The 27,148-nt window shown below is 39.5% G+C and overlaps 1 protein-coding gene across 4 annotated transcripts in view; it reads left to right on the forward strand.

The window, feature by feature from the left end:
- Nucleotides 1-27,148, forward strand: part of SGMS1 (sphingomyelin synthase 1) — a 274,978-nt gene that overhangs the window by 220,896 nt on the left and 26,934 nt on the right. For all 4 annotated transcript variants that reach the window (XM_008070649.1, XM_008070652.1, XM_008070650.1 and 1 more), the window contains one exon: nt 12,318-13,171. In XM_008070649.1, coding sequence (XP_008068840.1) covers nt 12,549-13,171 — 623 coding nt within the window. In that variant the 5' untranslated portion in view covers nt 12,318-12,548. The remainder of the gene's footprint in view (nt 1-12,317; nt 13,172-27,148) is intronic.

Genomic DNA, 27,148 nt, shown 5'->3' on the forward strand with positions numbered 1-27,148 from the left:
AAAGAAAGAAGGTATAAACTTGCTTTCCTTGACTTTTTTGAGGGGCTGGGAGAAGGGGTTGGAGTCTCACTCTGTTGCCCAGGACAGATGGAATGGCACACTCACAGCTACCACAGCCTGGACCTGCTGGGCTCAGGCGAACCTTCCGCCTCAGTCTTCCAAGTAGCTGGAACTACAGGCGCATGCCACCATGCCTAGCTACTTTTTAAAAAATTTTGTTGTAGAGACGAGGTCTCTCCAAGTTGCCCAGGCTGGTCTTGAACCTCTGGGCTCAAGCAATCCTCTTGCCTACTGAAGTGCTGAGATTACAGGTGTGAGCCACGGCACCTGGCTCTGACATCTTTGATTCTTTTTACCTCCAGGAGAGGGAATGGGGAGCCACATATGGGAGAATAGAACATAAGCAGTGGCTTATGACAAGGAATGCCCAAAGAATGTGCATTTCAGTGCCATCAGTTGAGAACATACCCCTTTGGGTGCTTTATGGTCTGAACAGTTTGAACTCTTCTAGCTATCAGTATTATAAATTTATTTTTGGAGATAGGCTTGAATTTGATTTCTCCTATCAGGGCCTGTGAGTTGTTGCTAATTTTGAAACTTGGTGTTAGTCCCTAGGGTCATGTTCTTAAACTAGATTTCTTTTCACCTCAATGAGTCAGATTTATTTTTGTAAGTGTAGTTTGGTAGACTTTTTCTCGGTGAAATAGAAAATCTTTGGTTACTCAGCTAATGGGAATTTCTAATCCTCAGTGGATTACAAAAATTTAATTCAGTGTAGATAGAATTTTAACAAAGTTTTATGGTATTCAAGAAATTGTGTTCTTTTCTTTCAGCCTGCTATCAATCTGCTATCAACACGAGGCAGTCTCCAACTTAAAACCCAAAACTATAGTTTAAATTATTTTTATTTTCTTGTTAGGCATGGTAATTGTGTCCCCTAATTAGTCTTCCAAAATCCACAGATTATTAAAAGTGCTCATGCTTCTGAGTGAAAAAAAAATCACACATCTGACCAAGAATTTCTAACTACTTCTGAGTATCAGAAGCATTTTGGGAGAGAAGTAATTTAGAAACTGAAATATTAAATCTTCTAGGACATTTTGATAGGATATGAGACAAGGGAAAATATATTATTGAAATCTGAACTGCCTTAGAAAAATGGAGGAAATGGTTATTGTATATATAACATGTATATTTTATGGTATTTTTATTCTTATCATTTCTATAGTATTAAAGAGGCACTACTGCCTATTACAAGTCTGGGTTTGAAAATACAATCAAACTTCTACTTTCAGATATCAAGAGCACTGTCTTTGTGCTTTAAGGCCCCAGTGGCTCTTCTGGTGAGGGACAAAAATTCCAGTAAAGAAAGCCAAAAATGGAGACCGAAGGTTGTGGTTGGAGTGAGATAGAGTGAAACATAGCCAGGATGGTGAAAAGCAGGATGGGACTAGACCATTCTTCAAGGTTTTTTTTGCTTTTTTGTTGTTGTTGTTGTTGTTGTTTTTGGAGACAAAGTCTCACTCTATCACCCAGTCTGGAATACAGAAGTGGGATTCCAGCTCACTGCAACTTCACCCTCCTGCATTCAAGGGATCCTCCCGCCTCAGGCCCCCTTACCCCCCACCCTCCCTGGGTTAGCTGTACCTACTGGTGCACACCACCACAGCTGGTTAATGTTTATATTTTTAGAAGAGACAGTCTCACTGTGTTGCCCAGGCTGATCTTGAATTCCTGGGCTCAAGCGATTCTCCCACCTCAGCTTCCCAAAGTGCTGGGATTCCAGGCATGAGCCTCTGTGCCCAGCATGTACCATCTTGTTTTTTTCTATACTTTTCGTCTTTGAGAATGTTAATAATGGTTTTAGGTTTTACTTAGTCTCTTGCTTCCAAGATCTTTTTTGTTTTGATCTCTGGCTTTTATATTAATTAGACAGTTTCTTTAGATGTCTGGGTTTTTTGTTTGTTATTTAGTTGCCCATTCATATTTTAAAATAGGCAGTAGTAAAGATGTTTGGAAGCTCTTGTCCTTAGGTCTTTTTTCTTAAAATTTTAGGAGTTTCTAGGGGAAAAAATTATCTGATCACTTACCTGGAGTCATCTGGGTTACTGATGAGAAAAGCACAGAGGGCAGATCCCACTTAATCTGCCTGGACTTTTACCTAATTTCCTGTTTTCAGTAGAAACTTGCGCTTTCAGTGGTGCCCCCTCCTCTAGATTCTCCATTTCTCTCTCCAGAGAATAAGCTTCCAGTCTTCTCTAGTGTCGGGGAGAAGGCAGGTTCTCAACTGTGAAAAGTGAGAATCGAGAATAACTTCTCAAGTGGCCTTTCAACTAATGCTTTTTTTTTTTTTTTTTTAAGTTGAAGTCTCACTTTGTCGCCCAGACTGGAGTGCAGTGGCCGCTCCTGGCCACCACAGCCTCGACCTGCTGGGCTCTGGCGATCCTTCCGCCTCAGCCTTCCAAGTAGCTGGAACCACAGGCGCGCGCTACCATCCATGCCCGGCCACTTTTCTGATTTTATTGTAGAGATGAGGTCTCGCCAAGCTGCCCAGGTCTCGAACCCGCGGGCTCAGGCAATCCACTCACCTCAGCCTCCCGAAGCGCGGGATTACAGGCTGAGCCACCGAGCCTGGCTTCCTTCTGCTTTTAATGACACCTTCACCCTTTTCAAAGTACTTAGTGCCACTCACTCCCCATTCTTTCAAGACTTCCATCACATAAATCAGATGGCCACTGGTCTTTCCCCTTTGCTGTCGTCAAGCTCTGTTGTTTTGGTCCTGCTGGGTCAGGCAGAACCCTGAGTCAACTTTCTCGAGTCTGTTGCTGTTTTCTCCTCTTTTGCTCTCTTTGCCCGTCTGGCTTTCTTACTCCCTTGTTTAAGTCCCTTTACTACCATTTCAGAGGAGTTTTTGGAGACACTGAAACGAATGCATATGTTCAGTTAGATATCAATTCTGAAATCTGTGTCATCTTTTAATTGACTGGATTCAGTTTTCTAGTTACCTTTTCACCCCCTAAAAGAGGATATGAGTGATAGACAGTTTGGGATCTTTGAGGTTTGACAAAACTTGCCAATTGCTCTTACATTTGCATACTTTCTATTTTTGCTGATTTCTCTTCCTCTTTTGTCCTGCCTTTAACCTTTTGCTCCCTCTTTCCTCCTGAGCTATCAGTGGGTCACAGGTCAGAGAAAAGAAACTAGGATCTCCCTGCATTGTACCATCTTTAAGCACACCTGTCTTTAATTTTTAATCACATCTTGTTCTTTCATTATGATCTTATTCTTTTATTTCTTGAGTATACTCACTTCACAGTCTCTTCAAACCCGTTTGTTTTCTCAGATTCATGAATTGGTAAACCTCCTGTTTGTCATACCTGCCAAGCCTCCCTCATGGTGGATCATTTCCACGTGGGATTTATTATTTTCAATTTATAGTTTATAATTTTCAATTAGATGTAATAGATGAGAGAGTGGGTGAAGTTGCAAGGTGGCAGTTCCATGGGCCAGACTTAGCTTACATATTTTCTATTTTTGCCACTTAAAAAGATAGCACTTTAACTGCATTGGGTATGGCTTGCCCTGTCCTGTCTGCCACAGTCCTCACCATTTTATAGTCCCTGGGACCCAGGTTGATGCTATGTGTGGCTGGTCCATGAAGGCATCTGAAGTTGAGAGCTTGGTGGAATGGCTTCTTTGGGCAGCCTTTTGTATTTATGCCTGCCGGGTGTGAGAAGAGGCCAGCATGAGGAAGGACCCAGGAACGATGGGGCAAGGTGACCTCACTCTGCTTCTCTGACGCTGGCTCTGCCACTATCCTTAACCTCTGGTTGCCGCTTCTGCCCCAGCTCTTGACTGACCACTAATGGATTTTCTGCAGAAAAGAAAGGAAGAGTAGAAGGAGATGAAACTTTTCTCTCTAGATGCTTTGAAAAGTTCCCGTTATTATACACCTACTAACTTTCATGTCAGATTTCTAACCTTTCTTGTAGCCTCACTGGAATGCAGAGTTACTTTTTGCTTTATAAATGAGTAAACTGAGAAAGCCTAAGTAAGCTGGGTGCTGCCGACATATCTTAGAGTATTGCATTGAAATTTCTAAAAAACAGAGGTAAAGCACAGCCTCATCCTTTTTGAAGTCATCTGACTTTTTTTTTTTTTAAACAGTCCTGATTTACTTTTGTAATGGATTCTGAGGCACACACAATATTTTATTCCAGATAAATGAGCAGTAATGAGAAGGATTTTTTAACTCTCATTTTTAAAAAAGAAGACTGAGAAGAAAGGAAAGGAACAGAGTGTTGTGTGGTAGAAATAGAGAGTCTGTGTTAGACTTTCCCAGGCTTCTCAAGGGAGATGAGATCAGCACTTGTGCACATTAGCTCCTGTGAGAGCTGATGGAATTTGGAAACATTGATTATGTCCTACATTCTTGAGTACTGCTAGAGTGAATCCATGTCCAAGTTGTACAGATAAACAAGGCAAATATTAAAATAGCCTGCTGGTTCAGACTTAAAGAGGCAGTTAATCATTTGAGTGGGAATAGATGATATTCAGAGTTTTTGGTAATTGAACACTAAGAATGAAATCCTATGGAAAAATGATAATGATTAGTTGTCAGTAGGGCTATGCAAAGTTGTTGTTGTTGTTTTTAAATTGTGATAACAACAGGCCAAGTTTTCACATGATCTTTTCTATTCTGCAGTAGTCTGGATGGATGGATATTGAAGAAAATCTAGATCATTAGAGCAGTTGTAATTCTGTTGGTTTTTTGTTGTTTTCTTTCTGGAATGATGAGAAATGTCTGAGACTGGAATTGCTTTATGCACTTGGACTTGGATTTCAGCTTCGTGTCTGTTGTTTGTTTGACTCATATCCCTGACCATTATGCTTTGGGAATATGAAGAATTTAGAAACCTAATTATACACAGAAAGCAAAGTTTTCAATTATTCAGAGAAATCTGAAAACTCATTTCATATTTTTAAATAAAGTTAATGGAAACATCTATTTTTAATTTTACAGTACAGCCTATGTGTTTTAAAACAGATTATACCTTAAAAAAAAAACCCCTTTCTCCTTCTAAACACAAATAATGTGTTTATCAGAGAAATTAGAAAATACTGGGAAAAAATAAAGCATTTTATAATTCTTATAATTTTATTATCAAAAGTAAGGGTTAAGAAGTTGATATATACCTTCTAGACCTTTTTCCAGTGGATATTTGTAATACATATTTGTTCATAGTTATAATATCATTCTGTTTTATAATCTGTTTATTCACATGACAAAACTATAAATATATCACTATAGATATAAAAATACAGTACAATCTGTAGTGAAAGCTTAGTATTCTGCTGTATAAAATATTCAGTCAATTTCCACTGTAGAACTTTTAGGTTGTTTCTAATTTTTTTGCCATAATAAATGATTCTTTAGATTTTCTGATCAGTAAATATTAACATACATTCCATCATAAAATGACTCAAGTGGAGGCTCAGAGTAGGGGAGGCAGAATTAGCAGATGTTGCTAGTGATAGGACTCTGAGTGAAATGGGTAAAACAGTGTGATATTTTATACCCTCAGAAAACAAGTAGGACCATGACTTTATGGTATGCAATTGACATGGCTGGTTTCTTGTCATTATATCATATCTATTTTGTCTACCAAAAATTGTCTCTTGCCCTCTGAAAATTAAAGACTACTAAAATGGAATGTGTCATTTTAGGAGGGGAACTTAAAAAGATAAGCTATCAATTGGGGAAATCATAGGGCAGCTGCTGAGAAGAAATACAAGTCAGATATTGTGAAAGCTAAGTATTAAACATTATAAATAGACAAGGTATGGAGGAGAGCAAAAATGCTATTAAATGAGGCTCTTCTAAACAACTGAAAGTCTATAGCCTAAGTGGACAAAAAAAGCAAATATGTACACTTCAGCCAGCCCTTCTTACATCGAAGCAAAGTAGGTCAGCACACACTTAGTTTGAGGATGGTTGTATTTGCCAACCAAAGTTGGACTGTGGAATTGTGAGCACTGCATGTAATAGCAATCTAAAATAAAGAGCAATTTAAAGGTTAAAGCATTAAAGTAATCTAAGATTTCCTCAAATGTAAATGAAATGAATATGTAGGTCCTTCAGACGAAACTGTGGCTATATTGTAACAAGTTTCTACAAATATATATTTGTAATTTAATGAACTCTTGGATTTATATTGACTCTTCAAAAGCTAAATAGCAACAACCACCAAAAAACTACAACTTGTTAGATTGGAGAAAAGCATTTAGGAGCCATCCAGATTGAATTAGAGAAGAATTAAACATTTATTTCATGAGTATTTCAGTGGGCTACATTACCTTAAAAGATCAGTTAGGTTATTATTGACTTTTATGGAAAGTCCTAGTAGATGTAAAGACCATATGAACTTGAAGCTTTTATAAGAAGGCAGACTGTTTCATATAAAATAATATCAATTCTTGATTGGTCTACTGCTCTTCATTTAACAAGGTACCCACAGGTAGTTTCATATAGTTTGAGCTAAATGCTACATGCCCACCAAATTTTCGTCTTGCATTAAGTCAATTCCAGGATGTCAGAGTAAAATCATGTATCTACTCCATGTTGCTGTTGCATGAAACAGAGTTTAGTTTGCTATATATCTATAAGGCTATGCGTGTACTACTTCCTACTTTCATTTGCCAATATCAACATTTAGAAACACCCAAAACCCTGTGGTTTGTCAGTAGTTTCTTCACTGACAGCCCAGCTTGTTTGTTCAACTTGGGTTCCTCATGCCTTAAAAAAAAAAAATCATACAAATCATATTCTTAGTTTTATGGCACTGATTTTAAAAGTCTATTGAGTCTTTGGGGAAAGAATAAAGTATTTTCATATAATAATGTCTTATGTTTGTATGTATTATGTCTTCCAAAGCACTGTTGGCTATATGTAAATTCTGTCCACTAATGGAATAGGCACTAGGCTTGGAGTACAGATTTATGATAGAGCAAGAATTAGATCTTGGGTTTCTCTGACTAGTTGTTCAGGTCTAGCTGTATTGTGAATTTTGTGATATTCTAATTCTTGAAAATTTGTGTTCAGTGTATAATTCGTATGGTACATTTTTGTTAACACTATCTTATTTCTAGACAATGCCAGATAACAAGATAATACAATAGATTTTTTTTTAGTAAGGATAAACAAATATTCATTAAATATTTGTTTAGTGATTTTGGTTAGTTTTTTATTACCAGAATAATTGCTTTAATTTATTTTTTCTGTTTTAGAGACCTGTATAGCTTTGATAATTAACTATAATTTATACCGTGTCATGACATATTTACTGGATGATTTTTACCATATTAAAAACTAAAATATCTATTTTACAAATTGGAGCCAAATTGAATTGAGCAGATTTATTGTTTATTAAGCTGAGGCTAGTTGTAAAACCCTACTGAGTTTAGAACCTATAATGAACATGTGCTGATGGTCTTCTCTTTTACCCTAAAGGACACCAACATTTTTTAAAAAGACTTTTTTAGACTATGCTTCATACATGTTCAAATCTGTGAACCTATCCTGTATTTTGTGTTGCGAGAGCCCTGAAAAGCATCTTGGGTCTCAGGATTAATTATTTGCGGTGTATGAGATTTTAGACCAATCACAATCTCACTGGACTTTATCTAAAAAATTACAGGTGAATGAGTGTTTCAGCACCTTTTCTGTCTCTCAATTTTGTGTTATATGGAGCTAAAGAAATTGATGTACAGTTTTTTTCTCTTTTATTACTTCTTCCCAGTCCCAAGAAATAAGTCTAATAATACAGGCTGTTATTTTTAACATTCTCCCAGTAATAGATTCAAGAGGACTTTTCTGGGTGATGGCAGTAGTTTTTTTCTGAGCCCAGGCTAACACAGTCTTTTGGGCCTAGATTTGAAAACACTTTGCCTTTCCCTTTTCAAAAACACCATAGTACATTCTAAATGGAGTGTGTGAGTCCAAGGGAAAGATCGCTCACCTCTCCCTCTATAGCTAGGCTCTGGGTAAGTCTCACCTTTTAGCAGTGGCTCTTGAAGGGCTAAGTAGCTGTCCAGCAGTTCACTACCGTAGCAATGAGCTTTTTCCTTTTGCATGATTTTGCCATCAGCTGCAGGAAAACAGCATGTAAGCCTTTACTTTCAAGGTCCACAGCTTGCTTGAAAAACAAAGGTTTATTTTCTCATGAAATTTAGAAGACTGCCTTTACCCATGTGTGTTGGAATGATTGGGCTTTAAAAATGTCATCTGGAAGTGGCATCTTCAGTAAATATTTATGAAATCTCACTTTGGGCCCAGTTGGGCCTTAAAAAAGAAGTAGGACATTACAGAAAGACCAAGACATACTTCTGGGAGTAATTAGTAGCTTGTATTCCTTTTTTTTTTTTTTCATGATTGGCTCCTCACAGCAGTAGCAGCTGCCTGTGTGAAGGTTGGTAAGGTAGTTGTTAATCTCATTTCCCAGAAGAAACTGAGGCTGGGCAAAGTTAAAGAACTTTGTCAAGAAAGGAAGTAGCTGAGTTAGATCTCAAATGCAGGTGCCCTGACTTACTTAACTAATGCTCTTTCTATCACACCACGCACACAAGGTGATTAAATGATACTGAGTGTCACAGGGATTAGTACTGTAGGAATTCAGGGAGAAGAAAAAGGATTATGAAGTGGAGTGGCCAGATAAGGCTTGGCAGAACTTAAAGAAGGACCTTAAAGACTAAGGGAAGAATCTAGACTCTTTGAGGAGGAGTAGATGAGAATTCCAAGTTATGAGGAAGCACAGGGTTAATTTTAAGGAGGGAGTGATTTTTTTGTCCCAGTAAATTAATGAATGTGATTAATTTATCTCACTGTCTCTTAAAGGATTTCCTTGGCTTTCAGAAACTATCTGATGGGCTCGCCTCTGCAAGATTAGTCGTCCTTCCTTCCTTCCTGCCTGGCTGCCTTCCTGCCTTCATTTTATTTTTTGAGTAGGAGTCTCACTCTGTCACCCAGGCTGGAGTGCAGTGGCACGCTCATGGCCACCACAGCCTTGACCAGCTGGGCTCAGGCTATCTTTCCACCTCAGCCTTCCAAGTAGCTGGTATCACAGGCATATACTACCACGCTCTGCTAATTTTTTGATTTATTGTAGAGATAAGGTCTTGCCAAGTTGCCAAGGCTGGTCTCAAATGCCTGGACCCAGAAGCTTGCCTCTGCTTCCCAAGGTGCTGGGATAACAGGCATAAGCCACTTTTTGCACCTGGCCATGTTCCTTCCTTTAAATGGATGCTGGTCGTGCTCGCAATGCTAGATGAATGCTTGATGGCCCAGTATTAAATTGGCTCCTACCATTTGATTTCCTGTTGTAAGTTTATTATCTCTTGAGTGGAAACTGTTCCTCCCGTCAAAAAGAAGTAAAATAATGCCTTGACCTGGGTCTGGTCTCTGGTTCTGAGGGACTTTCCTGTCCTTGCAGACTTCCTGTGTTAGGCAAAGGGAAAAATGAAGAACCTAGGTGAATAACTTGTGTTTATCTCCCTTGGGCCTGGACATTCTACTGAGAATATTTCTTTAGTGTTCTCATGGCCACTTCAAGATATTGAGGCTTCCCTTGGCTATTACCCCACTTCTGCTGAAGAGTACTTGAGTCTGATGCCAAGTAGATCCTCTTTCCTACACAACCTTCTGCCAGGTCTCCCATTTGGCATGCATGTCTTCTTAACACTGTACTGGCAGTACCGGTGGCAATTGAAGTTCCTCTGCAGTGGTTTTTAAGTGGTCAGAGATTCACTTCAGTTTTATATTTCTCTGGAAGATGCTCATCTTATTCTCCCTACCCACCCAAATTGTTTTACAGCAGTTTTCAATATCAGTGGCATTGTTAGTATGTTTGTTTTCCAATAAACCACCTACATGTTACTAGGTCTAAGGAAGGTTTTGAAAATATTGAACAGATATTGGTTGAGCTCTTCCACAGTCACTCATAGGCTCTTGGAAGAGTCTAGAGAGACACTTGATCATGAGAGGGAATGACAGGGAAGGTGCACAGCACTGCGGATGCTCTGGAGAGGGAATGCCCACTTATTTTGCAGGGTCCGGAATATCTTTTAAGGCTATTACTACCATTTGCTTGGTTGTTATCTGAACTGGAAAATTGAGAGTGAATCATCCTTCCAGTTTCAGATTTGTGGTTCATTAGAGACACATTTTGTAGACAAAGGAGCAGGGAGTAGGACAGACTTCATGAAGTCAATTTGAGAAATTCTGGTGTGTGTATATATTCTGGTGTGTGTATATATATATATATATATATATATATTTTTTTTTTTTTTTTTTTTTTTCCTTAAAGTGGAGTATGTTCTTGAGCTTTTAACATCCTAATGCATACTGCTGTTCTCAGAAGAGATTATAATATCCATTCCTTGGCTTATTTGGCTATAGACTTTTTGTTTTTAAGCATGGAATGAACATTTTATCAGGTTATTATTTCACAAAAACATATTCAGAGAAACAGTGTCATCAGTTATCTCTAGCTTTTAAACTTCCGAATCTGTGCAAGCTTTTTTGCAATTAGCACAACATTGATCATTTGAGGGAAAAGTTGGCCCCCTGGTAGACAAGGGTTTTTTTCAAAGTGAGATGTAGTGGACAGGGGTTTTTAGATATGATAAACAATTTGAGAATGATAAAAAGAATATTGATGCCTACAGACCCCTTTGAAAAATCACTGCTTTTATGGGTTAAGTCTCATCAACTTTCACATATGGTTTCTTAGTTAAGTACTGACAACAACCCTGTGAAGGAAATACCTGACTGTGGTCACCCCCATTTTACAGGTGAATAAGCTGAAGCTCACACAATGCGTTATGTATGGGAGATAATGACAGTGGAAGTGATTCCCTCTTCTGCCAAAGGCCGTGTTTCATTAACTGTGATGCCTTGTTGAAGAGTTATGTCTTTTATTTTTTAACTTTTCTTGCTCTTTAGTTTAAATGACTGTTATAAACGGAATACGTACTTATTAAAGAAAAATAGGTGGGAGAAGAGTAGAAGCTACTCCCAGAACTGTTATCACGTATAACTTCAGTTAATATGTGACGTATTACTTTCCAGGTGTTTTATGCAATGCTATACAGGGTGAATATCCCTTACCTGAAATGCTTGGGACTGGAAGTTTTTCCGATTTCAGACTTTGGGGGATTTTGTAATATTTGTGGAATGCATTCAGTTGAGCATTCCTAATCTAAAAATCTGAAGTTTTAAATGCTGCATTGAGCCCTTTTTTTTTTTGGTGGGTGTCATGCCAAAGCTGAAAAAAGTTTAGAATTTCGGAATGTTTTGGATTTTTGATTTTCAGATTAGGGCTGCTAACTTTGTATACATTAGCCATAGTTGTGGCTGCTAGACACACATACACACACACACGCGCGCACACAGACAGACATCATTCGTGTGTTATACATAAATTTATAAACTTTTGAACCCTGCTTTACATTCTTTCCTACAGATATGCCCTTTGATTATTCATCACATAGTTGGTCAAGTATTTTAATTAAAAAGTCCACTGAGCTCAAAGATGCAGGCTGCTCCTTGACCAGGGGCAAGTTTCTTGACCTTTCTAGAACTAAGAGTCTTCATCTATAATTGAAGGAAGTGGATCAACCCTTAATTTTCAAACTGTGGGGTCTCACAGAACCCGCTAGGGGCTGGGAGAAGACAGATCAACAGAGCAGGCAGGAGCTTGGATCGTCACCTGTGCTGCAAACCCAGCAGCTGCATTTATAACTCTCTTAGTATTTGGGGCCTAAGCACATTTGGAAAAGGTGATTCACTGATTTTTTGTTTTTGGTAAGAGAATATAAAATTATTGGACCAGGTGATCTTGAGGTTCAGCATTTCTGTGATTTTCTTCTGGCCTGTCTATTCAGTAGCTGTGTAGTATGTACATTTTTAAACATTCTTCACCAGATAGAATTTGCCTTTAAATTATCACAGGAAGCATGTAAGGATAAAGAGTACTCCTGGTCTGTGTTGAGTAGTATCTAGAGCACTGGTGAATTGTTTCTCGGAAACACTGTTGGAAATCCTGTAAAACATTTCTCCATTTTCAGATTCAGTTTAATGCTCTGTCACAGAAGGCTGATAGCCAGGGAATCGGTGGCCCCTGAAACTAATACACGTTTGAAAACTATGGTTTTGCCAATAACTGTTTTTCTATTTTCCCTGTGCATGTGAAGGCTTTGCATATTGAGGGGGGGTTGACTTGGAAGTCCCAGTATCCTGATCTTTTCTCTTGTCTCCACAGAAGGAAGAGTCCTGTCCAAAAATGAGGTGAATTAATGCTCGGGTACTCAGGAACCCTGGACAGCTACATGAGGTGTTTAAAAACTGCCCTGAGTATCTTGCCAAACAAGTCTCTGCTCATGAGGCCCTACAGAATGAACAAGCTGAGGCGGGACAGTGTCCTGCCCTGTAGGAACAGTGACTGCTGACCTGCCACGAGTGAGCCGGGGACTGCCTGCTGCCTGCCAATACAATGAAGGAAGTGGTCTATTGGTCACCCAAGAAGGTGGCAGACTGGCTGCTGGAGAATGCCATGCCAGAGTACTGTGAACCTCTGGAGCATTTCACAGGCCAGGACCTGATCAACCTGACCCAAGAGGATTTCCAAAAACCCCCCTTGTGCCGAGTCTCCTCTGACAACGGGCAGCGGCTCCTGGACATGATAGAAACCCTGAAAATGGAGCACCACCTGGAAGCACACAAGAACGGCCATGCCAACGGGCACCTCAACATCGGCGTCGACATCCCCACCCCCGATGGCAGCTTCAGCATCAAGATTAAACCCAACGGGATGCCAAATGGGTATCGGAAGGAGATGATAAAGATCCCCATGCCAGAGCCAGAGCGCTCCCAGTACCCCATGGAGTGGGGCAAGACTCTTCTGGCCTTTCTTTATGCACTTTCCTGTTTTGTTCTCACCACAGTGATGATCTCGGTCGTCCATGAACGAGTACCTCCTAAGGAGGTGCAGCCTCCACTACCGGACACGTTTTTTGACCATTTTAACCGGGTGCAGTGGGCCTTTTCTATTTGTGAAATTAATGGCATGATCCTTGTAGGACTCTGGTTAATTCAGTGGCTGCTCTTAAAATACAAGTAAGTAAAGTAAAAGCTCTAAGAGTCAGTGATTGTGGGACTTGCACTCCAGACATCTCATTATTAATTAGAATATTTATTTAATTAGAATATTAGAATATTAAATTAAATTAATATTTAATTAGAATATTAATTAGAATATTAGAATATGAAACTGATCAAGTAGTTGGAATCATAGTATATTAATTCCTTTTCTTTGTTTTAACTACGTATCCTGTTGATTCACTTGCTGGAAGCTTAAGAAAGTGCTGTGTTTGTTGCCTGTTTTGTACAAGATTCATAAGGAATGATGAATAGAATTATTAGAGATGATGTTCTATTTTCTCTTAAGAAGAAAAAAAAAACTCTCAGATATCTTCAGAGAGTACAAGCTATTGAACAAAAGATAAATCACTTAGTCTTCATTGATGTTATTAACCCGTTAAATAAATTTTTGACAGTCGTCCTAAGCACTGTCAATGACTGTATAGCTTTTCCCACAGAGTGGACACCTGGAACCTCAGCAATTTGTAATTAAAGATGTTTCATACGTGGAATTCAGAACAGCTATTCCAGAGCATCCTGGATTGTTTGGGAAAATGTTACCCTCAGGGTATGACTTTGAACCAGTGGGATACAGACGTACCTCAGTAATTTCCACCTTCTCCAACCATTCCAATGGCTGTTCCATTCAGGTTTCTTAGGGTTTTAAGTAAGCAACTCTTTCACTTCAATTCAGGTGGATCCAAAGTGGCTTCCACATCTTCAGCTCTAAACTCAGCATGGACCCTTTCGGGCAGGTTGTTTACTTGGGTTAAACACCTGCATTGCCACCTCAGTGGTGTCTGATTTTCCCCTCAGTGGAACATCTTACAGCTTGCACCCGTGGGGATTAGAAATTGATTTGTTAAGGAGCTGTTTCTCTCTGGTAGAGTGTGTTTCCTGACCCACAGTGTGGTTGAATGTTAAGAAAATTATCTTAAATCAAGAAAGCAAAATGCAGACTGAGAGTTCATGCTGAGCTTTCTCTGACAGAAATGAGTTTTTTCCTGGTATGTTTTATAACAATTCTGTATGTGTGTGTGTGTGATGTGTTTTAATCTTATAAATTATATATCTGCAAATGAAAATTAAAGCAGCTTCTAACTCTTTTCCAAGAAAGGACTGCCTTAGTTAGTATAAAGAAAATCACTTAACTGGCCAGTGTTTGTTTAGGGCTAATTTGACAGTCCTCAAGTTTAAGCTAAATCTGAAATGGAATTGATGGTCTGGGCTGCATTTGATTTGGTGGAAGACCTTGTTACTTTAGCTTTAAGAGGCTAAATAGATAGAAATATGAGTTGCTCAGAATCTATTAAATACATTCTCTCAGCTGCCAAACTTCAGTCCTGCATTTAAATTTTTGACCTTCAGTTATTTTTTTCCCCCTAAAAACCCATTGGAAAAAATACTAGTACTCTACCTTTACAAAGGCAAGGTCAACTCAAATGATCCTTCCTGGGTTTTGTTTTTTGGGGGGCTTTTTTTGAGTTGGAGTCTCACTTCCTCGCCCAGGCTGGAGTGCAGTGGCACGCTCACGGCCACCTCAGCGTCGACCTGCTGGGCTCAGGTGATCCTTCTGCCTCAACCTTCCAAGTAGCCAGAACTACAGGTGCGTACTACCCCACCTGGCTAATTTTTTGATTTATTGTAGAGATGAGGTCTTGCCAAGTTACCCAGGATGGTCTCAAACCCGTGGGCTCAGGCAATTCACTCACCTTGGCCTCCCAAAGTGCTGAGTTTTTTATTTTTTGTTTTAGACTTGTGAAGTACACGTAGGAATTTACTACATAAGTAGTTGCATGCATGTGAAGTTTGGGCTTCTCGCTGCCCTTTTTCTCCCCCTGATAGTGGAACAGGTACCCAGTGTGTTGCCACATGCCCTCCTCCCTCCTCCTTCTCTCCCTCCCCTAGCAGGGTCTAGCATCTGCTGATCCCACCCTTGTGCTAATGTGACTAGTGATCAGGGTCTGCTTATGAGTGAGAATGTGTGATGTTCAGTTTTTTGTTTCTGTGATAGTTCACTTAATATGATGTTCTCCAGCAGCATCCAAGTTGCTGCAAAGGCTGTGATTTTATTCTTCTTTATGGCTGCATAATATTCCATCATGTATAAGTACCATATTTTCTTTATCCAGTTAGTTCCATGTTTTTGCCATGGTGAATAGTACTGCACTAAACATGCATTTGCAGGTGTTTTTTTGGCAGAGCGATTTATGTTCCTCTGGATATATAGAGGGTGCCAAAAAATATACACACATTTTAAGAAATGAAAAAACTGTGTTAAAGTTGTAATACTGTCACATGGTGACAGTAGCATTCATTTGACTAGCGCCATCTTTTGAGCAAACATCATATTACACATTACTACTGTAATTCCATTCAACTTCAAAAAGTAAAGATAACATCTCTTAAAATGTGCTTACGTTTTTGTTTTTTTTTTTTTAGCACCCCCTCAGTATTCCCAGGAGAGGGATTGCTGGATCATATGAAAGCTCAATTTTTAGTTGTTTTAGAAATCGCCACACTGCTTTCCATAGAGGTTAACTAGCTTATATTCCTACAAACAGAGTAAAAGTATTCCCTTTTCTCTGCAACCACACCAGCATCTGTTGTTTTCTGACTTATTAATGATAGCCTCCCTTACCGGAGTTAGGTGGTATCTCATTGTAGTTTTGATTTGCATTTCTCTGATGATTAGTGAGGCTGAGCATTTTTTCCTGTGTTTGTTGGTTGCTTTTATATCAACCTTTGAGAAGTACCTATTCATGTCCTTTGTCCACTTTGTAATGGGGTTTGTTTTTTTCCTTTCGATTCATTTGAGTTCTTGATGCTTATTTTGTTTTTGTGTGTTTGTTTTCTGGTTTTTCATCCAGATTCTTACATGCAAGCAAATAATTTACTGCCCCAGAATATAACTTTGAGTAAGTCATAACATCTACAAGTCCGAGTCTTTTACAGAACTGTGACTTTTAAGTAGTTTTATTCTCATACTAAGAAAGTATCCTAACCACAGGACTGATTTTTTTTAAAATGTATTACTATTTATATTTTTCCCAGCAAGGGAATTTTCCTCAAACTTGTATATCGTTAAAGCGTTCTAATTTTGTGTTTTTCTGGTACTTATTGCCAATATTATAGTTGTATATTTAAATTGTTCAGTAGCAAGAGAAACCAGTTGATTTGTGTCTTTGTCAAAATTAACTCAGTACTAGCCCACAGGCAGCCTGGGATCTGGCCCCAGTGGTGGCATAGCATGCTGGGTGACTTGGGTGTATCCCTAAAGGTGTATCTCAGGAGACTTTTTTTTCTCACAAATAAAATAAGTGCCTCTCAGTCTAGATGATTTCTGTTGTCCTATGCAACTATGTTTTGTTTGATTCAAACATCACTAGGTGGGCCGATGGTTTCCACCTCCAGCAACACAGGGACATGGGGAATGGAAGCCAACTGTTTGTCATGGTGTTCCTAGGCATCTCCCACCCCTGTTCTTCTACTGGGCCACATTCTCCCATCTCTCTCCTTGTGACCTCTCTAGTGTATGTGGGCCCACCAGAAAGGTAGTGGGGGATGGGGGAAGGGATACAGATAACACGTAAAACAGTGAGTATGGATGAACTACCTTTTCCTGGCTCTCATAAAGAAGATTAAAATCTTGAGTGGTGTCAGAGACCCTTGTTTCTAGTTCATTGGCTATTGCAGTATAGTAGTTTTACTTCTATGGCATTTTGGAGAACTGGATCCTTCTGGTTATGGATCCAGTTCTCCAAATTGTTTAACAGAGAGTTAACCTCTTCCTCTTTTTGTGTTTGACTTTTCTGAGTCTTGATCCCCCTTCCCCAACCTCCACTAGGAGGTTTGCTACTTAGGGGCCCATTTCCCGCAACTCCTCAGAATTAAGCCTGCTTGTCCAGTAATTCCCAACAGGGCATTTGGCTTTGATTTTAAGAGTCCTGGAGCCCTTAAAAAAATCAACCTATTTCCTCCTTCTATTCAGTATCTTATACCTTTTAGAGAAAATCAGAGGATGAAACAATAGAGGACAACTTATTAATTGAGAAATGAGATTGCTAGAATTTGGCCAACAATCCCCAACAACAAACCCTTTAACCAAATGTTTAAGGTCCTGGAAAACCTTGATACTGAATCTGTGACATTGTGACATTTGGCTCTATCCTTATGTTATATACAATTGTCCTTTACTGTTAAGCATAGATTTTGATTTTTGTTCTTAAATTTATTTCCCCTCCTTTTATTCTTAACTTTTCAGAGAATAGTTCAGTCTCATGTCTGAATATAGATATGTTTGCATATATGTATACCCACATGGGATTTCCATGACATTTCAAAGTGGAGAGCAACAATAATGCCTGTCCTTGATGCCTTTTTTGGTTTTTAAAATTGTAAATAATGTCTCTCCATTTAGAATTGGACTTTAAAGCCACTGACTAGAAAAAATTCCTGGGAAATCTCTGCATTTGTGTCAGACTTCACTGCAAAACAGGTATCCCTTATTTTATAAAAGTATGACAAAGAATCTGTTAAACTTACAGATTTGATAAAGCCCGAAAACTTAAGGACTTACTGTGTGTGACTAAATCATGGCTAACACATTGGCACCTATGTGTGACTGTGTGGCCCAGTTCTATCAGGACATTGTAAACACCTGAAAAAGAAAGCCAAGGAGCAGCACTGTAGAGTTTCTAAGCCACCAGAGAAATCCTTATGACTTAGTATGGTAACCATGGGCACCTCAGACTCAACTTGTCTAAAACCAAATTTGTTATCTCTTCCTTACAACTCATTCTTCTTCCTTTCTGGCCAGTGTCTTTTCTTAGAAACCTAGAACTCCCTAGTTCCTTGTATCGTCGCTAAGTTCTGTCAATTCTAATTTTAGATTCATCTCTTCTTTCCATTTCTGCTTAGAGCTCCATAGCAGGTGTTACATGGAGAAAAAACTCATGAAGCTCAAGGTCCATCATAACCCGGCCCCAGTTTGTTCTATCTTATCTCCAGCTACTCCACTCCACAGTTTTCTCACACACTTTGAGCTCATATCACATTCCTTCTAGTAGCTGTGTATGCAACTCCTTTACTGCTAGATTTTAAATTCCTCAGGGCAAAAAGCTAGATCCTATTCATCTTTTAGCTTTGTGTCCCAGTGTCTGGTACAAAAAAGGTGCTCACTTTAAATGCATTCATTCAGCTCATGCGTATTGAGCAACTTACTATGTGCCAGATGCTTTTGGACCCTGGGGATGCTGCAGCAAGCAGAGGACCCCAATGGTCTCAAAGCTTATATTCTGGCCAAGGTAAGGCAGGCAGGAGACAAATGGACTTATGGTAATTAGCTAGTGTGCGTGAAACGGAGAAAAATCAAGGAGTTTAAAGGGCTAGCATGCGTTGGAGACAGTGGGGAGGGGAGACACATTAAGTGAGGAGTCATGGACTAGTGCGGGCCAGTGAGCTGGGAGAGGGCCCTGATACAGGAGGTCTGCGAGCTGTGGGTCCTGGAGGGGGGCAGGTGGGGCAGTGTGGGCTGTGGATAAAGAGTTTGGATTTTATTCCAAGTGCAGTGGTAAGTCATTAGGGGAGAATGATGCAGACAGACTGATATTTTAACAGAATGACTGTGGCCGCAGTACAGGGACTGGGGAAGCAAGGGTTGAAACAGGGGACCTGGTCAGGATGCCATTCCAATAGTCCAGGTGGAAAAATATCATGACTCAGACTCAATTAACATTTGTTCAATGAATGGGTTTTGTGTTGGGATGGCAGGAAGGGCTAAAGTCTTTATAGAAGCTTCCATGGTATTTGCAGCTGCTTATCTTTTACAGCTAGGCTTCTGTGGCAGTATCTTCCTTATATCTGGTTTTTGGGTCTCTGTGAGCCCCTCATTTGTATGGGGAATTTAATAGGGAGATAGCATTCCTTAATTTATGAGAATCTCACAACTTTGCTTGGATATATTTTATTTCAGATCTGATTGTCAAGTCATGTGTATATCCTGATATTTATTTTCTATCTTAGCTTATTTGGGGTTAGACATTTGCCTAAAAGGAGTAGCAGAGGTTGGGTGGGGGAGGAATGTGTTGTATAAAGATGAATTAAATATCACAGGATATATGGGTACATTGGTAGTGAAAAGATTTGAAGAAAAGAAAAAAAGCTATTGAACAGTTGGGATGTGGGGTGGAGTCGAAAGAGTTTATTGGTAGAACATTCTAGCTTAAACAGTCGCATAGATCTACAGAGACTGGTGAAAAGGAAATGGTCACGGAGTGGGTTCTTTGAAATTGATCCCATACCAAAAAGGAAGGAACTTAGGAAAGGGAAATGATGTGGACAGGTCCTGCTTAGGACCTGCCGTGATGTCTGTATTTAGATCTGCTTCTGGGGGCTTTGTTGATCCTGCAGGAAGGACAGGTACAATCTTCCAAGTGTGGCTTTTCTGGGGTTATGCTCTGAGGGTGCTAGGATGGATACATGGAGCATTATGTATTTTATGCTCAGAGATCACTTTGGGAAAGGCCTATTTTGTATTTTAACCTTTGATAAAGGCTGTGATTTGGGAGGCCTTCTTTGTTAGGTGAGTGTCTGCCAATATAAGAGAGTTTATCTATAGCATTTTCCTCTCTTCTGTGAATGGAATCTAACTTCCAAGGACAGAATCTGTGTGCTGATTTGCAACTGCTCTGTCAGATGCTAATCTGATTGTTTTTGTTTGTGTTTTATTCAGTAGGCTAGGCTCTCCACAAACATTTATCTCTCATTTTACCCTATTTTAATTTCATCATCGTTTCTTTTTACATTATGCGTTAATTGGATCAAAGTACTTACTTTTTCCTCTTCTATTCCCCAAGGTAGTTTATGACCAGAGATACTGTCAACATTTTTTAAAGTTGTTTTTATGTATGTGATGGTTGTGATTAAGTAAAGTTCTTAAAAGCACTTGATATAGAGTATCTGATATGAAGCAGATCTTTTAAGTTTCTTATTCAATAGGATTTATTTTCTAAGTCCCAGAAGAGCCTTTTCTTAAGGTCAGTTCACTTATTATAAATTAGCCTTGTACTGTAGACCAAAAAAGTAGTTGCTAATGGAACTTCAGAACATCTTTATGTTTAGTTATTTACGAAGAATTATTGGAGAGCATGTGCTAGGGATACAGCAGCCAGCAAAACAGTTGCATGGGGAGTTATATTCTGGGAAATGTTTGCTCTCACAGTGACAACTCAGTTTTTGAAAATGTGTTGTCTAAATCCATCCATGAATAAAACTCATGAAGACAAAATTCCCTCATGTTAACTGCAGGTTTTTTGGATTCATTATTTAATTGGCTGATAAGCTGTCATATTCCTCTCAGCAATCAAGTAAGATCAGAGCTGAGGGCTTGTCTCTTCTCCTCTTTTCTCTTCCCTCTACACATGTAGCTGCATAAATTATCTGCTTACTCAAAGTCTGTTCTGTTCTGTTCCTTTTCATCCATGTTGTCAAAAATCATTATCATCCATCCTATTCAAGAGGCAGAGTCCAAACCAGCTGATGTTGGAGTAACAGGAATTTTTTTATGTGCATTGTGTCATTTGATTCAATCAACCCTTAAAATAAGCAGTGTTGTTTTCCTCTCTCAGTGAAGATACCTGAGATTGGAGAAGCCATTGATTGCCCAGCATCCCACAGCGACTTATTTGGGGGGAATTGAAGGTTCTTCAGTATAAATCCAGTCTAGAAATGTCTGGTATAATAGGCACTTGCCATCTGGAAAGGTGTTTGTTTTTTTTGTTTGTTTGTTTTTAGGTAGATATAGTGGAATAGATTCCATGTGCATAGGACAGATAGAATAAAAACAGATGGGTTTCGTTTGTTAATAATAGGTTTTCTACTGGGAGACATGTGCATGTACCCTAGGACAGACCTGCCAATCCTGATAGCTGTCACATCTTGCTGTCCCTGTAGATTGTAGAAAACGTGCTTGGCTCTGCCCCAGCTGACTGCTGTCCTGGCACATCCTGGGTGTGGCACAGGCCCTGCTCCCCAACTAGGGAAATGCTTTTTGCCACCAACTTCAGTCATGTTTCTCCACTGAAGACCACTAACCAGGCAGGTCCAACCTTACTCTCTCTCTTTCTTTCTGTTTCTAGCAAGTTTTTTCTCTATCCTTTGATGCTGACCCATCATCTGTCTGTCTAGGCTCAGAGCCTGAGCTGAGATCCTGTTTTTTTCTTTTCCTGGAGACCTTCCCTGTCCCCTTCTCTTTCCAGATCATCTGGACCTCCTGGCCTTTTGCAGCTCTCTGCTTTGCCTGCTGTCTTATCTCCTCTTTTACTGGGGGCATTATTTGAGGTGGGGAAGAACACTCTGGGTGCTAGGTGGTGGTTTCAGTCCAAATTGTTCCTTGTTTCTCATTCTCACATTAGTCAACTGGTTGCCTTACCTGCTCCCACCTTTTCTGGTTTTTGCCATTTTAGGTCTCATGACCTAAATACTGACCTAAGCCCTAGGAATTGTGGAGAAATTGTAGATTCACCCAGGATAGCTTTCGGAATTCAGTAATCCTAGCAATTTGGCTTGTAGGCAGATTAAAAGATATAGATGTATTTTTTTAAATGTATTTTTTAAAAAGTTCTTATCTCACCAGAGAAACTATGCTAGGCGGGATGCGATGGTGCCTGCCCATAATCCAGGTTACTCAGGAGGCTGAGGCCTGAGGATCGCTTGAGCCCAGGAGTTCGAGGTTATAGTGAGCTATGATCACTCCTGCCTGGGGACACAGAGCAAGACTCCATCTTTCGAAAGAAGGAAGAAAAAAAAAAGATAAATAATGCTAATATTTGGATTCATATCACTTTTTATATTTTTCTGTGTGTGTTCATACATGAGTAATCTGTGTATGTGTGTATTTTTTCATGGCATCGTTTTGATCTTTTATTTTAACATGCCCATTGTCTTTTTCTCTCCTCACTGAACAAACCCTTATGAATGACTGTCTAATCATTCATGATCTGATTTGGAAGTCATAACATCTGTCTCCCAACAGCCTATTGGTGCTGTATGGTTAAGAATTCAGTTTTCCTGTAATATTACACTGGAAGATCGTGTTTGATTTAGATCTCTGCAGTCACCTACTAACTGGGTGACTCTGGACAAGTTACTGAATGTTTGTAGGGGCATTGTTTCCTTATCTGCAAAATGAGAATGACAATAATAGTTTCTGTCTCCACACTGTAGTGAGCATTGAATGAGATGGTTTATAAAGCATTTGTTGGACTGTTTGGCATCCTCCTGGTTTCCAAGTCTGCCAGTGGCTTGTCTCTCTTCCAGTTCTCAAGCCAGGCGTGTATGTGTTGGTTTTGTTCTGGATAGTCCACATTCGATCTATCTGTAAATCCAGCCCTCCTCACCACCTCTACTGCTGCCCTAGGTCTAACCACCATCATCTCTTACTTGGGCTATTACCTGTTCTAGCTTCCTTTAAGTGATTTCTCATGCCACAAGTAGGTCACTCTTCTCCAGCTTGTAAAGCATTAAAGCCAGTGTCCTCGTAGTGACTGAAGAGGTCCTTCCAGACCTCAACACCTCATGTATCCTGCTTCCTGAGCTCTTGATGATCAACAAACACCAATGCATGCCAGCCTCTGAAATCTTCTTCCTCAGACAGCCTCGTGATTGACCCCTCATACACAGGTTAGAGGGGTCAACTTCTCTGACCGATTTAGTCCCAAATTGTAACCTCTTGTCCTCCAATGACACACTTTCTTACTTTCATCCTTTAGCACTTCTCTGACATGCTCTGTATTTTACTTTTTTACTTACTTGTTTATTGTCTGCTTCTTCCAGTGGAACATAAACATCACCAGGCAGGCTTTTTGTCCATTCAGTTCACTGCTATATTCCCAATGCTTAGAATAATATCTGGCACGTATGTACTCAGTATGTGAAGGAATAATAATAGCTGCTAGCATTTATTACGTGTTGCACTGTGCTGGCTACTGTGCTTAGAATTCAGTAAATGATAGCTGCTACTGGTGATGCGTGTGTTTATTATGTTTTTCGAAACCTCTGTTAAAACAATAGTGTGTTACTTTTAAGTGTAATCCATTAGCCCAAGAACATACATAAGTTGTTCAATTCCACTAACTGTGACTGAATAAACCCTTAAGAATGTGATTCAAGGTGGGTGAGTTTTGACAAAGGGAAGGAATGAGGAGAGCTGTGTGTGTATGAGTGTGTGTGTGTGTGTGTGTGTGTGTGTGTGTGTGTGTGTGTTTATGTATATACACATATACATACATATTTATGCGTATACATATTTGTATTCTGTGTACATATACACTCATTTATACACATATATTACTTTTTTTGATAGCCTATAATACTAATAATGAAATATAATACCTTTTATTTACACAGTTTTATATAGCAGTATCTGAAGGATACTTGATTTTAATTCTTCATAACTATCTGAAGTAGATTGTATTCCTGTTTTCTTTCATGTCTTTTAGGGTGACATTTTTTTCTTTACTTTATATAAGGTGACATTTCTTCTTTACTTTATGTTACAATTTGTATATAACTCAAGAAATAATGTTTTTTTAAAAGGTCAGATAGAGCAGAGATAATTTTATAAAGTGATCTGTTCTTTGCAAATTCCCCAAACTAGTATGGATCATTTCCTGAATGTAATCAACTATTACATTTTCTTGCACACTTTTTACACAGGGCTTAGGAAAAAAAATTGTTGTTGTTATTCTTTTTTTTTTTTTTTTTTTACCTGACAATTTTATTGGTGGAAAGAACAGCTAATTCAAAGTCTAAAGACCTGAGTTTTGTCACAACTTTCTCATTGACTGTGACGCCAGCTTGTACTTAAACTCTTTATACCTTAATTTCTCCTTCTGTAAAATGGGATAATGATATATGCTAAACAGGAATGTAGTTAAAATAATACTAGAGATGTGAAATTTCTTGGAGTTGGATTCTTTTTTTTTTGAGTTGGAGTCTCACTCTGTCGCCTAGGCTGGAGTGCAGTGGCACGCTCCCGGCCACCGCAGCCTCAACCTGCTGGGCTCAGGCAGTCCTTCCGCCTCAGCCTTCAAAGTAGCCGGAACTACAGGTGAACGCTACTATGCCCAGCTAATTTTTTGATTATTGTAGAGACGAGGTCTCACCACATTGCCCAGGCTGGTCTTGAACCTGCAGGCTCAGGCAATCCTCTCACCTCGGCCTCTCAAAGTGCTGGGATTATAGGCTTGAGCCATCGCACCCAGCCTGGAATTGGATTTTTAAAAAATAAAAAGGCATCGTGTGTGCAAACACATTTCTAGGCTGATTCACAAACTGCTAATAGGAAATGTGTTCTAAATCTCTCAGGAGAGCATATATTTTGATTTTTCTGTTTGTTCTACTGCATTTAGCATTGGCTTTTCTCTTGCTTTACTAACCTTCCTTCCCTTCTCTTGGAATTTTCTCTCTTAAAGTACTGACTTAAGCCCTGGGTTTTCAAAATCTGCATCTGAAGCCATTGAGACTCCTGAGGCTGTGATGGGTGGAAGGACTCTACGTGGCAGTGAGGAGACAGGGGAGAAGAGAGGAGGACGCAGAACTCACAGGCCCCAGTCGTGAAGGGTTTGCAGTCCTAGTTGGATGAATGGAGCAATCTCAGCAAGTGTTTTAAATTAGACCAGGAACACAGAAAGGATACAGAGTAAAAGGATGGTGAACATCGGGACAGATGAATTCTGGTAGATAAATAAGGTTTTAAAGGACAAACATCTGTTGAAAGAAGTAGGAAAGGACTGTCAGAGGGAATAAGAAGTGAAGCTCTAAAGTACAGAACTGTATGGCAGTGCCAGGACTGCCAGGTCCACAGGTACCACTGTATATCTCACTGGGACTAAAAGAGGACTGAGCAGAGATCTTCTGAGGAGCCTCCTGTAGTACAGGAGATGAGACATGACTTCTGTTGGTAGTGCTGATGTCAGTCTCACTATTAAAAATAGCATACAATAGGAACACACTTCTGAAGTGATTGGGAGGATGAAGTGGCTCTATTCGGGGACATCTAGAAGGTTAGAGGTAAATGGATAGGGTTAGAGCAAGCAGGGTAATAAGAGAGCCAGGGGAAAGATACAGGCAGGCAAAAGTCAGACATTGGGATTGTGTTTAGGGAATAATAAGGGGCTGCTTTTGCCCAGGGCAGTGGGATCATGTGTGCAGATGAGACAAAGACAGTGTCATGTTGAAGGGAATTGAAGGAAGCGGAGAGGGGTGTTTGAACTTGCAGTTGACACAATTCAGGGAATCCGGGGGCTAATAGCAAGGAATTAAAGGGAGGGAAGCAGATTTTTGAATCTCTTTGCAGTTAGCTTCAACAGGATGTGGGAATGTGAGGGTGGGAAATGTTGTCAGGAGAGCTGTGGAGAAATTAAAATAGAAGGACCATGTAGAGAGGAGCAGGACTTCTTTTAGAGTGGTGATCTTACTGAGAGATGACATTTGAATGGAATGTCAATGACAGACAATGTCCTAGGAGAAGGCAGAAGGAGTGGCTGCCACAGAAAGCCTACCTAAGCCAGGAGGGACTTGGCAAGGTATGTTCCAATAGCACCAAGGACATCAGGCTGCAATAGACTCTAGAGAATGGTGGATATACTCTCAGGAGAGGAGGCTGGAGAGAGGTGGCCAGATCCAGGGCCTCAGGTTCTTGGGAAAGGATTTGAATTATATTCAGAATACATTTGACAACCTTTGGAGGGCTTTAAAGGACAGAGTCTATTTAACTGTTTCAAAAAAGGTGGTTCTGGTTGCTCTGTGCAGAATGGATTTTAGGAAGGTACCTTAGTCTGGTAGGCTGCTATAACAAAATACAATAGACTGGGTAATTTATAAAGAATATAAATTTATTTCTCACAGTTCTAGAGACTGGAAGCACAAGGTCAAGGCATAGGGTAATTCGTGTCTTGTGATGGCAGCTTCCTGGTTTCTATATGGCGCCTTCAAGCTGTGGCCTAATGTGGCAGTAGGGCAAGCCAACTTTCTGGGGTCTCTTTTATAAGGGCAGTAATCCAAACTTGAGGGTGCTGTCCTTATGACTGAATTAGTGGTGAGGAGGTTTCAACATAAAAATTATAAGGGGACACAGACATTCAGACCACAGCAGGAGATGAGAGTGATATGGGGGACAACAGGTAAAAAGGTCATTGTGAAAGTTCAAGTGAGATGAAGTATTGAGAAATTGATGACATTTCATAATGCCTGATTAGTTCCAGTTAATATGAGATGTGACAGAAAATACTAACTTAGTAAAAAATTTGAGTTAAGTAGACTTTGATGTGTAACCAAAATGTGATAGAATGTTGGCTGATTTCTGCATACTCAAGATTACACAATGTGAAGCAATTTCCTGAAGATTTTTTGTCTTGTGTAATATATTTATATTTCAGCTTAATCTCTTTGAACCTCACTTTTCCCATCTGTAAAATAATGATCATAGCCATGTGTTGCTGGGTTGTTTTAAGAAGTAAATGGCACAGAGCTTGGCACAGAGAAGAAGTTTGGCAAAAGAATTCCCTCTGTTAGAACCATGTCTGAGGAAATACCTCTATAAAAACTTTTGCTTTTGTTGTTAGTGTGGTACTTGGCTCAAATAAAATTATTTCATTTTCCAACCTCTTATATTAAGAAAAAAAATTGACCATTCTGATGCCCATTCTTAGTACTATCTCCTAGCATTTCTGTTTTATTCTAACCCATTAGTCATCTTTTGACGGCATGGGAGCTAACTTCCAAGGAAATTCATTGAAATGGTCAAGATCACTAAGGAAGTCTTTGTTAAAGGTAGAACTAGTGGTTAAAAAAAGATATAGCTCAATGGTGTATTGTCTGTGTTTCAGAACTTGAATCAACTAATCAGAGATTGGAATCATGCACTGGCTACCATGACTGTTCCAGAGATTT

Source organism: Carlito syrichta, unplaced genomic scaffold (assembly GCF_000164805.1).
Source record: "Carlito syrichta isolate Samal-C Ts95f unplaced genomic scaffold, Tarsius_syrichta-2.0.1 Scaffold313881, whole genome shotgun sequence".
In the NCBI taxonomy this organism is placed as follows: Eukaryota; Metazoa; Chordata; class Mammalia; order Primates; family Tarsiidae; genus Carlito; species Carlito syrichta.